This window comes from Schistocerca cancellata, chromosome 6, assembly GCF_023864275.1.
Source record: "Schistocerca cancellata isolate TAMUIC-IGC-003103 chromosome 6, iqSchCanc2.1, whole genome shotgun sequence".
In the NCBI taxonomy this organism is placed as follows: domain Eukaryota; kingdom Metazoa; phylum Arthropoda; class Insecta; order Orthoptera; family Acrididae; genus Schistocerca; species Schistocerca cancellata.
This window is the reverse complement of record NC_064631.1, coordinates 643,452,356-643,464,486: the sequence shown is the minus strand read 5'-3', so window position 1 is coordinate 643,464,486 and position 12,131 is coordinate 643,452,356. Positions and strand designations below refer to the sequence as shown.

General features: G+C 38.2%; 1 protein-coding gene across 1 annotated transcript in view; it reads right to left on the bottom strand.

Moving 5' to 3' along the window:
* The window catches only part of LOC126190908 (synaptic vesicle glycoprotein 2A-like), a 188,471-nt gene that overhangs the window by 126,182 nt on the left and 50,158 nt on the right, over nucleotides 1-12,131 (bottom strand). The window contains exon 3 of the mRNA XM_049931538.1: nucleotides 1,199-1,360. Coding sequence (XP_049787495.1) covers nucleotides 1,199-1,360 — 162 coding nt within the window. The remainder of the gene's footprint in view (nucleotides 1-1,198; nucleotides 1,361-12,131) is intronic.

Sequence of the window (12,131 nt, the reverse complement as noted above, 5' to 3'; positions counted from 1 at the left end):
GTATTTATAGTACAGTATTTAATATCATTTACATAGATCAAGAACAGAAGGGGGCCCAACACCGAGCGCTGGGGCACACCATATTTTATGCAAGTGATCTCTGATTTGTAGACACCACTTCCCGTTTTAAGTAGAACAAACTGTTTTCTATTGCTCATATAACACTTTATTAGGTCATAAGCATTACCTCTAATGCCCATGCTCCATAGCTTGTCTAATAGGATGTCAATGTTCACACAATCAAAGGCTTTTTCCAGGTGTAGGTATACACCTGCCACATGTTCCTTGCTTTCGATACCACCTAACACCTCTTCAATTAGTTGAGCAGCTGCAGTGCTAGTTGATTTACCTTTTACGAATCCATTTTGATTTTTGAACATCAGGTTGTGTTTGTTAAGAAAGTTTATAATCCTGTTGTATATAACTTTTTCAACTATTTTGAAAAAGACAGGAAGGATTGAGACTGGCCTGTAGCTTTCTATTTTGTTGTTGTCACCTTTCTTAAAAATGGGTGTTACCTGTGCTATTTTTAGTCTGTCTGGAAAGGTGCCTGATTCTATTATATTGTTGACTGCTGCAGACAGAGATACAGAGACATTTTGGCAACAAGCTTTTAAAACATTTGTATTTAGGCCATCATGCCCAGCTGAATTAGAGGATTTTGGAGAGCTAATGATGCACAGTTTGTGGGGGCTAGATATATACTATGGTCACATGTATTACCTTTAAAACTGTGGTGCATGTTTTTATGTTTGTCATTTATGGCTTCCCCTACGGAAGAAAAATATTCATTAAAATGTTTGCAATTTCCAGTTGGTCTTTTATGAGCATGCCATTGGGGTTAATAGTAAAGTCCCTACAGGATTTGTCATTGCAGGTTCTAAAGCTGTTTATGACTGCCCATATGCCAGCAGTTATGTTGTGTGAGTTTTGAAGCTTATTTGCAACATAGTTGCTCCTGGTCTGTGTGAGTAAGTCCTTATAGTGTGCTTGATATATTTTGAAGGCTTCCTTTAGCTCAGGAATCTCTCTATTATTCAGCATTGCACTGTGGAGTAGTTTTAATTTTTCCCTCGCTTCACTGACATTACTATTTGCCCAAATAATATAGGAATGGGAACTGACTGGTCTACAGTTAAGTAACTATGTCACATGCATAAAAAATTATTCTTTTAACAAATGCTAATTGGTAACTTACCTGCAAATGAAATAGAGTTCAGCAAACCCTTGTCAGACAGCTTCATTTCAAGATCACATTGTGCTGCTGGTAGAAGATATGACGATGAAGAAGCACCAAACTGATGTGACAGGGAAGACACCAGAGATGTGACAAGTATTAGGTAATTGTATAAGCCAAACCCTAAAAAAAGAACACAACTGAAATTGAGAATTAGTTTGCTATTAGGATGGTAAATTTATGTGTATATTGTATGTAAAGTAATATTATGAAAACATACAGAGGAAATTCTGAGTCGCAGACAGGCACAAAAAAGGACTGTAGTACAGGTGGGCCATCCACCTTCTTCTAACATAGAAAATACACACACATTCTCACAAGCACAACTCACACACACATAATTACTGTCTCTGGCCACTGAGGCCAGACAGCGAGCAACTTTGCACGATGGGAGAAGCGATCTAGTTGGTGGGGTGATCCAGTCCGGATTTTCCATTGTTTCATTTTGTATGTAAAATAAGCCTGATATAAAAATATAAACTCATAAACAGCAATGTAACGTTGATATTTTCCACTACAACTCATAGCTGTAGCATCAGATTTTGTATATACCAATATAAACATTGTCCAGACTTACGTTTGAGGAATAAATTACCTGTGGTCTACGACAAAAAATTCCTTATTTTATTTTTAGTGACTGACATCATTTCTAAATCATACTATGCTGCATTTTACTGGAGCTGATATGCTGATCACTTAAGTGGCTCCCATCATACGAGTGATGAACACTATGTAGCTGTCTCTGCCCAGCACACAGTACTTTAATTCAACAACTGATCCTCCCTTCTGTATAATTCATCACATAGAACCATATATTGAAAAGATCAGGGAAGTGGATTACTACACTCATGGTAAAAACTCATTGATAACAGCAGTATTATGGAAAGAATAGACTGCTACACACTGTAAAGTGGAGATGTTGAGTGGCATTCAGTGCGGTGGAGCGGTGTTAAAAAGTTCATTAACACTGAGTGAAGCAAGCTGAAAATTAATGTACACCTACCTCAGTACAGCATTCGTTCACCATCCGTTGCTCTGCATTTGTAGTTACTATGTAGATGATGTTAAAAGCAGCGTTGAAGAAAACCATCACTCATACTTACGACTGCATAGTCTGCGTAACTCAGGTAACAAAATAAACCCATAAATCTATAGTAATAATGGGCAAAACTGGATGCTTCCTTCCTTCATTGAAAATGCCCACTTCCCAAGACTAATGTTCTTTATTGTCTTTTAGTTATGGTGTCAACAAGCCCACATTTATGTCGATAGCACATCTACTACCAATACATGCAGCTTATATCACGTGCAAGACAGCCAGAAATGTACTAAGTCCAGCCCGAAATATTACGAGATTAATACAGTCAGTACTCTGCTATGAAATTAGTTGCACACTCGGTTCTTTTTCAGTGGATTCTTCAAAGGAGGATGCTCGCCAAAAAATGTTCTGTAAATGCATACTGAACAAGCCACACAGAATCAGAATTCTTCACAAAGGCAAATAGTTTCACACACAGTTTTCTCTACAACAAACACTCCAAAACCTCCCAAACTTCACATAACTGTCCGTAAATGCATCTGCTTGCACAATGAAATAAACTGTATGTGAAATAACGGTCACTTCTTCATTTTACAAATAACTTTCAGACACGTCTAACATGACATTCTCGTCTGGCAGCTAGTCCACGAGTAGTCCACGACTGCCTGAATGCGATTGCTTTCAGTGCATATGACTCATTCCAATGCATGGGAAAGACTGTACTCTGATTGGTTGATCAAAATGAACAGCCAGTCAGATCAATCTTTCAAGATTATATTTGCGCCTAAACTGTTCTGAGCCAATAACTATATCAGAGTCATTGCCGTCACTTTGACAAGCAAATTATTACTATAATGTTTGTTACTTGAAACTAAACGAAAATTAATCTTGAGATAACTTTAGGAAAACATTGCTCTACAAATAACTATTCTGGCTGCCTTCTTACAAAAACAAGTACGCTTGGACATACGTCATCAGCAATGTGGGTACAAATATCTTTCTCACGCTATGATTGCATAATGCATTACATAAAATCAATCTTTAAATTTAACATATGTCCCACATACACACTCTCACTCACTCTCATTTACTCCCACAATGACATAAGATACAAATAATAATTTTGTCTGAATTTTATATTACGAAAATGAAAATGAAAATTTTAATACAAAAATCCCAATTAATTAATTCTGCACACTGAGAGTTCTGTTTATGTTTTCAAATAATACCAAAAGATAAACTATTATAGTTCCTATCTGAATTTACTTTCTTAAGTGTCGGTCAAGTACTTTTTAATGGGTTTTTTATATCTCTGAAACTATTATAGGTAGCAGTATCAAATTTTGACACAAAATTTGTCTGAATAACAAAAGGTCATGTACCAAATTTGGAATAAAACAGATAATATTTACTGTAGTTATTTAGTTTGGAATAAAACAGATAATATTTCATGTAGTTATTTAGTTTCTCAGGTGAGGTGAATAAATGATTCTAGTACACCCCAGAGAGCATTCTCATGGTCTGCTTTAGCGACAGGTGTTCAAAGTCAAATGGCTCTGAGCACTATGGGACTTAACTTCTGAGGTCATCAGTCCCCTAGAACTTAGAACTACTTAAACCTAACTAACCTAAGGACATCATGCTCAACCATGCCCGAGGCAGGATTCGAACCTGCGACCGTATGTGGTTCCAGACTGTAGCGCCTAGAACCAATCGGCCCTTTGGCCAGCAGCGACAGGTGTGGCTATGACACGTATGGCAGGTCACAAGTCGGCTGCTGCCAAATGCTACTATACTGCAGGCTTCCAAAACAGCTTGCCATAACGTAACAAAACTTACTGCAAAAATCTGCAGTTCAACTTCTCCACTATATGGTGTGTAGCTCTATCTTTTTCATAATACTATCATTATTCCATTCTGCATTTTCCATTATTTATTGATAATAGCAGATAAAATGGGAAATGTGCCCTCTGATGTAACAGACACACAGATGATAGAGGTTGAAAGGTTGTAGATATCATTCAAGAACTTGACCTCTTAGGACAAATTACCAGAGACAGCCTGAGACATACCACAATGGAGGCAGCACAGATACTCATATAGGCATTATACTAATAAACTGAAGAGCTGTAAATAAAATTTTCAAGTGAAATAATACCAATCAGAATGTAATTAAGGCAGAAATATTTACGAGGGTCACTCCAAAAGAAATGCACACTATTTTGGTAAAAATACAGTTTTCATTCTGCATGTGTGAAAGTTTTATTGTGTATAGATACATCCTTCCCACTTGTTTTCAAACTTAGTTTAACCTGTTCCCATGAGTGGTGCTGTCACAGCATGTCTTCAAGATGGCTGCAACACTTGATGTTTGTCAGAAGCAATGTGCTGTCATAGAATTCCTGTGCTGTGAAAACAAGACAGTGGGAAACATCCACAAGAGGTTGAAAAAGGTGTATGGAGATGCTGCTGTTGATGGCAGTACAGTTAGCTGGTTGACAAGCAGGTTATGTAATGAAAGCGGGCATGGCAATATTGAGGATTGCCCTTGTAGCGGCAGGCCTCGTACTGCACACACTCCAGACAATGTGCAGAGAGTTAACAAATTGGTGACTGCTGACAGATGCATCACAGTGAATGAACTGCCATGATACATTGGGATAGTGGAAGGAAATGTTTGCAGAATACTGAAAGTGTTGGCGTTAAGAAAGGTCTGTGCCAGGTGGGTTTCCAGGATGTTGACAGTGGCTCACAAAGAAACAAGAAAAACGGTATGCAGCGAACTTTTGGAACAGTACAAGAATGGTGGAGATGAATTTCTTGGTAGAACTGTGACAGGTGATAAAACATGGCTCCATCATTTTTCACCAGAGACGAAGAGGCAATCAATGGAGTGGCATCAAGCAAATTCACCCAAGGAAAAAAAAATTAAAACCACACCTTCTGCTGGAAAAGTTATGGCTACGGTGTTTTTCGATCCTGAAGGACTCTTGCTTGTGGACATCATGCCAAGTGGAACCACCATAAATTCTGATGCATATGTGACAGCACTGAAGAAACTTCAAGCTCTACTGAGTCGTGTTCAACCACATCAGCAAAAGCAGGATGGTTTGCTGTTGCATGAGAATGCATGGCCACATGTCAGTCAAAGAACCATGGAAGCGATCACAAAACTTGGATGGACAACACTGAGACACCCATCATACAGTCCTGACCTGGCTCAATGTGACTATCATCTCTTTGGGAAACTGAAAGACTCTCTTCATGGAACAAGTTTTGAAGATGATGACTCCCTTGTGCACACTGCCAAACAGTGGCTCCAACAGGTTGGTCCAGAATTTTACCGTGCGGGTATACAGGCGCTGGTTCCAAGATGGTGTAAGGCAGTGAGAGGGATGGAGAAATGAAAATATTGTTCCTAAACGATGTATCTACACACAGTAAAACTTTAAAACATGTAGAATAAAAGATGGATTTAAAAAAAATAGTGTGCATTTATTTTGGAGTGACCCTCGTAAATTTAAGAAAGCAAATTGGAACAAGCTACATGAAATGGAATTCAGTGTCAATACAATATGAGGCATTTTAGATATAAGGGTTCATGCATTACAAGAACTAATACAAAAAGCGTAACTTGAATGTATCCCTAAAATTTCTATTATGTTCGATATTGCTGTGCCTGTGTTATTCTGAATTACAATGGAATGTTTCTTTGGACATGCATGCAAGTCCAAAGGAACACTGTATCATAATTCAGAATAACACAGGCACTGTAATATTGTATTTATCCACTGAAACTGGGCGAGCAACATTCATGTAAAATGTCTCCCCTGTATGGAAATGTACATAATGGATGTAAAAGTACAGTTTGTAGACATGTGGTTTACAACATATGGACATTTGGGTGTGGCCATGAGCCGTGCTCAGATAGCCAGATGGTGAGGCAACTAATAAGTGGGAAATCTAGGTTTGAGTCCCGGTCCAGCACAAATATTCATTGTCCTCATTCCATTATACAGCTTGTGGTTGTTCACATTTGCAACTATGAATACATTTCATGTATTTCATCATGTTGTTAAAGAACATGCCACAGTCACTGGAGTTGATGGACATTTGATGACACACAAGGCAAGCCAGAAGGAGCTGTTGGAGGGTCCACACTGCAGCCATCAAGCCAGCCTCACTGGCATAATAAAGGAACCTTAAGATACATTATCAAGAACTGCTCTATCAAAACAAACAGGTACAATGGGAAAACTACCTGAGAAATCATTTGAAGGCAGATGTGTGGAGAAAACTATATTAAAATATTGACAGAGAAAATAAAAATCCCAGTCATTTTATCCACAATGAAAACTGAAGATGGCCTGACGATCCATAGATGGAGACAGTAGAATACCTGCTTGGCAAACTCCTCCCAGACAATGATCAAGAGGATAACAAAGTCTACAGGCAACTTAGATATGTGCTAAATAATAAATACAATGGTTCTTGAATAACCACACCATTTGCTGAAGAAGAAGTAGAACTAGCCAAAACAAACTTGAAAAGTGGGAAAGCTCCAGGATCAGATAAAATCCATGCTAAAGTTCTCAAACAAATAAAAGCACAAACTGCTCTATTCTTAACTAGACTACCAAATGATTCCTTAACATTGGATAGGGTGCCTGCTAGCTACAAATAAGCAAAAGCTATTTAACAAATAAGTGTGAGGATAAATATCTGGCTAATTTTAAAAGCTATAGACCAATCTGTTTGATTAACACACTTGCAAGGATTCCAGAAAGGCTCCTCTGTGGCAGTTTACATTTGTACACAGAGCTTCACACACTTAATCAGTGACAGTCTGGTTTCAGAAAGGGAAATGTATTGAGGATGTATTTTACAAAGTGATCGAAATAGTAGACTTGTGTAACAAAAAATACACAACAGCACTATTAATTGAATTGTGGGAGCATTTGATAATTTATGGTGGCCTGCTTTGTTTGCCTGGATGTGAGACCTACAGGTTCCCCAGTGTCTAAATTACAGCTTCATAGGTCACTGGGAATTGAACCACTCCTGAGCCAATTGGAAGAAGACAAACAAGTGGAGCGAGTAATGGTGCATACCTATGATGTCTCAGCAGCTGATGTGGTGTCGGGGGCTCAGCTTGAGGAGGTGGCAAATGTGGTCCTTTCCAGATGCAGCAATGGTGCGTAAACAACAAACTTACCATAGCCCCACAGAAAAACCACATATATAATCCTTAAAGGTAAACTTTTATTACACAGAGATCCTACAGTTATATTAGAAAGTCCAACTGGAAATAAAGTATAACTTGACACAACACATTTGTACAATTATAAGCAAGGCAAGCAACTTTACACACAAAATTGCCTGTGCCTCAAAAACAAACTACAAGCCACCATTGTGTGAAGTGAGAACCTATTATTTTGCCATTTTCATGTCCACAACAGGCAATGCTGCAAGAGTTTCAGTGCACTGACTTCGGTGTGCATGGAACAACAAATCCTGCAAATGCACAGATAGGTGTGCTCCTTAGACTTGAGGGCCTTCAGCACTATGCCAACAGATGCCTCACTAGTGATCCTCGGAGTCTACCCACAAGACATTATGGTGACATGCCATACAGCCTCCTCCTGATTATGTAAAGGGTACTTGATGAAAGTACAACAAATCTTAGACCAAGGGGTAACTACCAAGTCCCAACTCCTGAACTCAAAAGTGTGCACATGGCAGAATGACTGGAACAACAGCAAAACAGGTCGAAGAGTCTATCAATATTCACCTGCATTCGAGAATGCCGAATGCTTGGCCACCTAAACCCTAGTAAGGGCCTGATACATTATGTAATATAACATGAGCCATATCCAGTTTACCTTTACAGGTTTAATAAGAAAGAAAATCAATGGAATGAAAAACCAGTCCTAGTGGAAAATATTTTATTTTTCATTTGATGACTAGTTTTGGGCTGAGACCCATTTACAGATCAACATAACAAAGTCGAGAATGGCATTTCCAAAGATGTCAAATAAATGTGTAATTTGATATCTTTGGAAATGCCACTTTCGACTTTGTTATGTTGGTTTGGAAATGGGTCTCAGCCCAAAACTAGTCATCGAATGAAAAATAAAATATTTGCAACTTGGACTGGTTTTTCATTCTATTGATTAACAGAAGAACCCAGTTACACTAGCATGCTGGAAGTTCGTAAAGACAGAAAATGATGTCTGTCAGTGCTGTCATATGGGAATACTTGACAACATTATCTTTAACTGTTATGCTATAATGGAATAGGGAACCAACAGAGACTAACTAAACACTATATGAGCTTATAAGAAACAACAAATAGTGCACAATAGTAGACAATGTTGCTAATATCATTTTCCAGCATAAAAAATGCCAGGGTACGACAATTACAGAACTCCTCCCATTGTGCACAACATCAACGCTGTAGCATCAGTGTGAATAATGAAGCATTAATGCTTGCATCTAGTAGTGTGGAAGACTTGAATGCTAGTGCTGCATCACAGAATGTGCATGTGCAACCAAGATAGCAGTGACACATGGTGCAGAACCCACGGTACCACATGTCTCACTTCAGCACAGCTTCCAGATCCACCTCAACAATGGAGACAAGGGGATGATCATCGAAGGGACACACACACACACACACACACACACACACACACACACACACACACAATAATAATAATAACAATAATAATAAAAACTAAAAGGAGATAGAACGGTAATGTACTCTGACGCCATTTCAGAGCATATTCACATTTTTATATAAGTGCACCAATATTGGCACTGATACATAATACGTTCATGGATACATAAATAAATATTTCATTTTTCTAAACTATTAATTAGTGATTACTATTATCAACATTACCATTATTTTATTATAATATCATTGTTCTTAGTAGTAGTACTATTATTATCCCTGTTTTTATGTTGACACATAACTTTGTAATCAATCAGAACTTCTTTTTTGAGTCGTCAGTCTTCTGACTGGTTTGAGGTAGCCTGCCACAACTTCCTCTCTTGCACCGACCTTTCCATCTCAGAGTAGCACTTCCAACCTCCATCCTAATTATTTGTTAGATGTATTCCAATCCCTGTCTTCCTCTACAGTTTTTACGCTCTACAGCACCCTCTAGTACCAAGGAAGTTATTCCCTGATGTTCTAACAGATGTCCTATCATCCTGTTCTTTCTTTGTGTCAGTGTTTTCCATATGTTCCTAATCCCATTGACTCTGTGGAGAATCTCCTCATTGTGTACCTTATCAGTCCACACAATTTACAACATTCTTCTGTAGCACCACATCTGAAGGGCTTCCAATCTCTTCTGTTCCAGTTTTCCCACAGTCCATGTCTCACTACCATACAACGCTGTACTTCAAATATCCACTCACAGAAATTCCTTCCTCAAATCAAGATGGTTGTTGATACTAGTAGACTTATATCGGCCAGGAATGCCCTTTTTGCCAGTGCTAGTCTGTGTTTTATGTCCTGCTTCCTCTGTCTGTCATTGGTTATTTTGCTGCCTAGGTAGCTGAATTGCTTAACTTCATCTACTTTGTGATCCCCAATTCTGATGTTAAGTTTCTCACTGTTCTCATTTCTTCTACTTCTCATTACTTTAGTTTTTCTTCGATTTATTCTCAATCCATATTTTGTACTCATTAGACTGTACATTCTATTCAACACATCCTGTAATTCTTCTTCACTTTCACCAAGGACAGCAATGCCATCAACAAATCTTATCTCTGACATCCTTTCACTCTGAATTTTAATCCCACTCTTGAACCTTTGTTTTATTTCCCTCAATGCTTCATTGATGTATTAATTGAACAGTAGGGGTGAAAGACTACATCCCTGCCCTACACCCTATTTAATCTGAGCACTTCATTATTGGTCTTCCAGTCTTGTTGTTCCACATTGGTTCTTGCATATATAGTATATTACATGCTTTTCCCTATAGCTTACCCATATTTTTTTCAATTTTTCACAGAATATCGAATGTCTTGCACCATTGAGTGCTGTTTCCAGGTTAACAAGCCCACTGAACATGTATTGATTTTTTCTTCAGTCTTGCTTCCATTATCAACTGCAACATTGGAACTGCCTCTCCAGTGTCTTGACCTATCCTAAAACCAAACTGGTTGTAATTTAACAACCCTCAATTTCCTTTTCCATTCTTCTGTATATTACTCTTGTCAACAACTTGGATGCATGGGCTGTTAGGCTGATTGTACAATAATCCTTGCATTTATCATCTATAACTGGCCAAATTCTATGTATTACAGACTTTGGCCAATTATGGACCACTACAGCCTAAGACAAAGGTACAACCTTTTTCTTTTTATCTTCCCAGAACTTCTTCCTGCGTTGGCTAATGGCCAGCCTCTGCTCATTTGACATCACCCTCCTATGTTGTGAATTCCATTGTTGGACAGGGCATTTCACCGGACTGATCAGCAGCCTGAAACTTTCCCTGTTCTGTATGGTGTCTTCTGTAACGTTTAGTTTTCCCAAGATCTTTCTTGTCTCTTTCAGCTGCAGTAGAAGTTGAATTTTACTGTCTCATAACATACAATTTCAAGCCATTGACTTAAAAGTACAGGAGACTCGTCAAAACACAAAAACTGGTTTATAATTTCCTTATAATACTAGTAATATAATATACAGTATTGAATAATTACTTAATTAAGCAGTTAATAATTTTTCTTCAAAAGTAACAAACTTTTAGGATTAACAGTCCTAAGTACTTCCTCTCTCCAGTTCAAATTTTCAGGTTGTCATTTATGAATTCTTCTACTAAATAGTAACATTTCTGCACTAGTTTCTCATATAAGGATTTTTTCAGTCTTTCTAAATTTATGCTTGGTAATTCCCTTCCTTTCACTTAGTTATAAATTTTCATACCCATATAATGTGGAGTTTGTACATAAAGTTTTAAACAGTGGATGGGCAGCATTAAATTATTTTGATTTCTGGTGTTGTAATCATGTTGAAAATGATTTGCTACAAATAAATCAGGGTTACTGTATTTTTTTGATTTGGAAATGAAATTAAAAATTTTCCTCTTTACCCTATTGTCATTCATTCTATAAATCTCCTCTTTCTTATTATGTCTGTGGTTTTTTTTTTTTTTTGTGTTTCTGTATAGATCTTCATTTCTTCTCTTTATCCATTTACCTTTGTTCTTTTGTGGTCCGAAAGTTTTTCCGAGTATTTTCCTTTCTTTCTTTTCCAGTTCCTCTTGTTCATCTTTTTAACAGTGTTAGGCATTCAGATACATAAAGTACTTCTGGTTTAATTACTGTTGCCTACTGTTTAATTTTTGCCTCAAATGATACTGACCTTCTATTACATCAGTTTAGGATGAGTTTTCATCTAATTTCCATATAGCAGAGATGCTGAGTCACAGATAGGTACAACAAAAAAACTATCACAAATAAAGCTTTCGGCCAGTTAGGCGTTCGTCAGAAACACACACACACACACACACACACACACACACACACACACACACACACACACACACACACACACACAGGCGCGCGCGCACATGCAAACGCAAATGCAAATCACACACACACTGCAGTCTCAGGCAACTGAAGCCACACTGCGAGTAGCAGCACCAGTGCATGATGGGAGTAGTGAGTGGGTGGGAGTAAGGAGGAGGCTGGGATGGGGAGGGGGAGGGATAGTAGGGTAAGGGTGGCAGACAGTTCAGTGCTGCTGGGGAACACACAGGGATGAGTTAGAGAGAGGGTAAGGTGGCTATGTACAGTCAGAGGGTTAGACTGGAGGCAGGGGAGAGGTGGGAAGGGGGG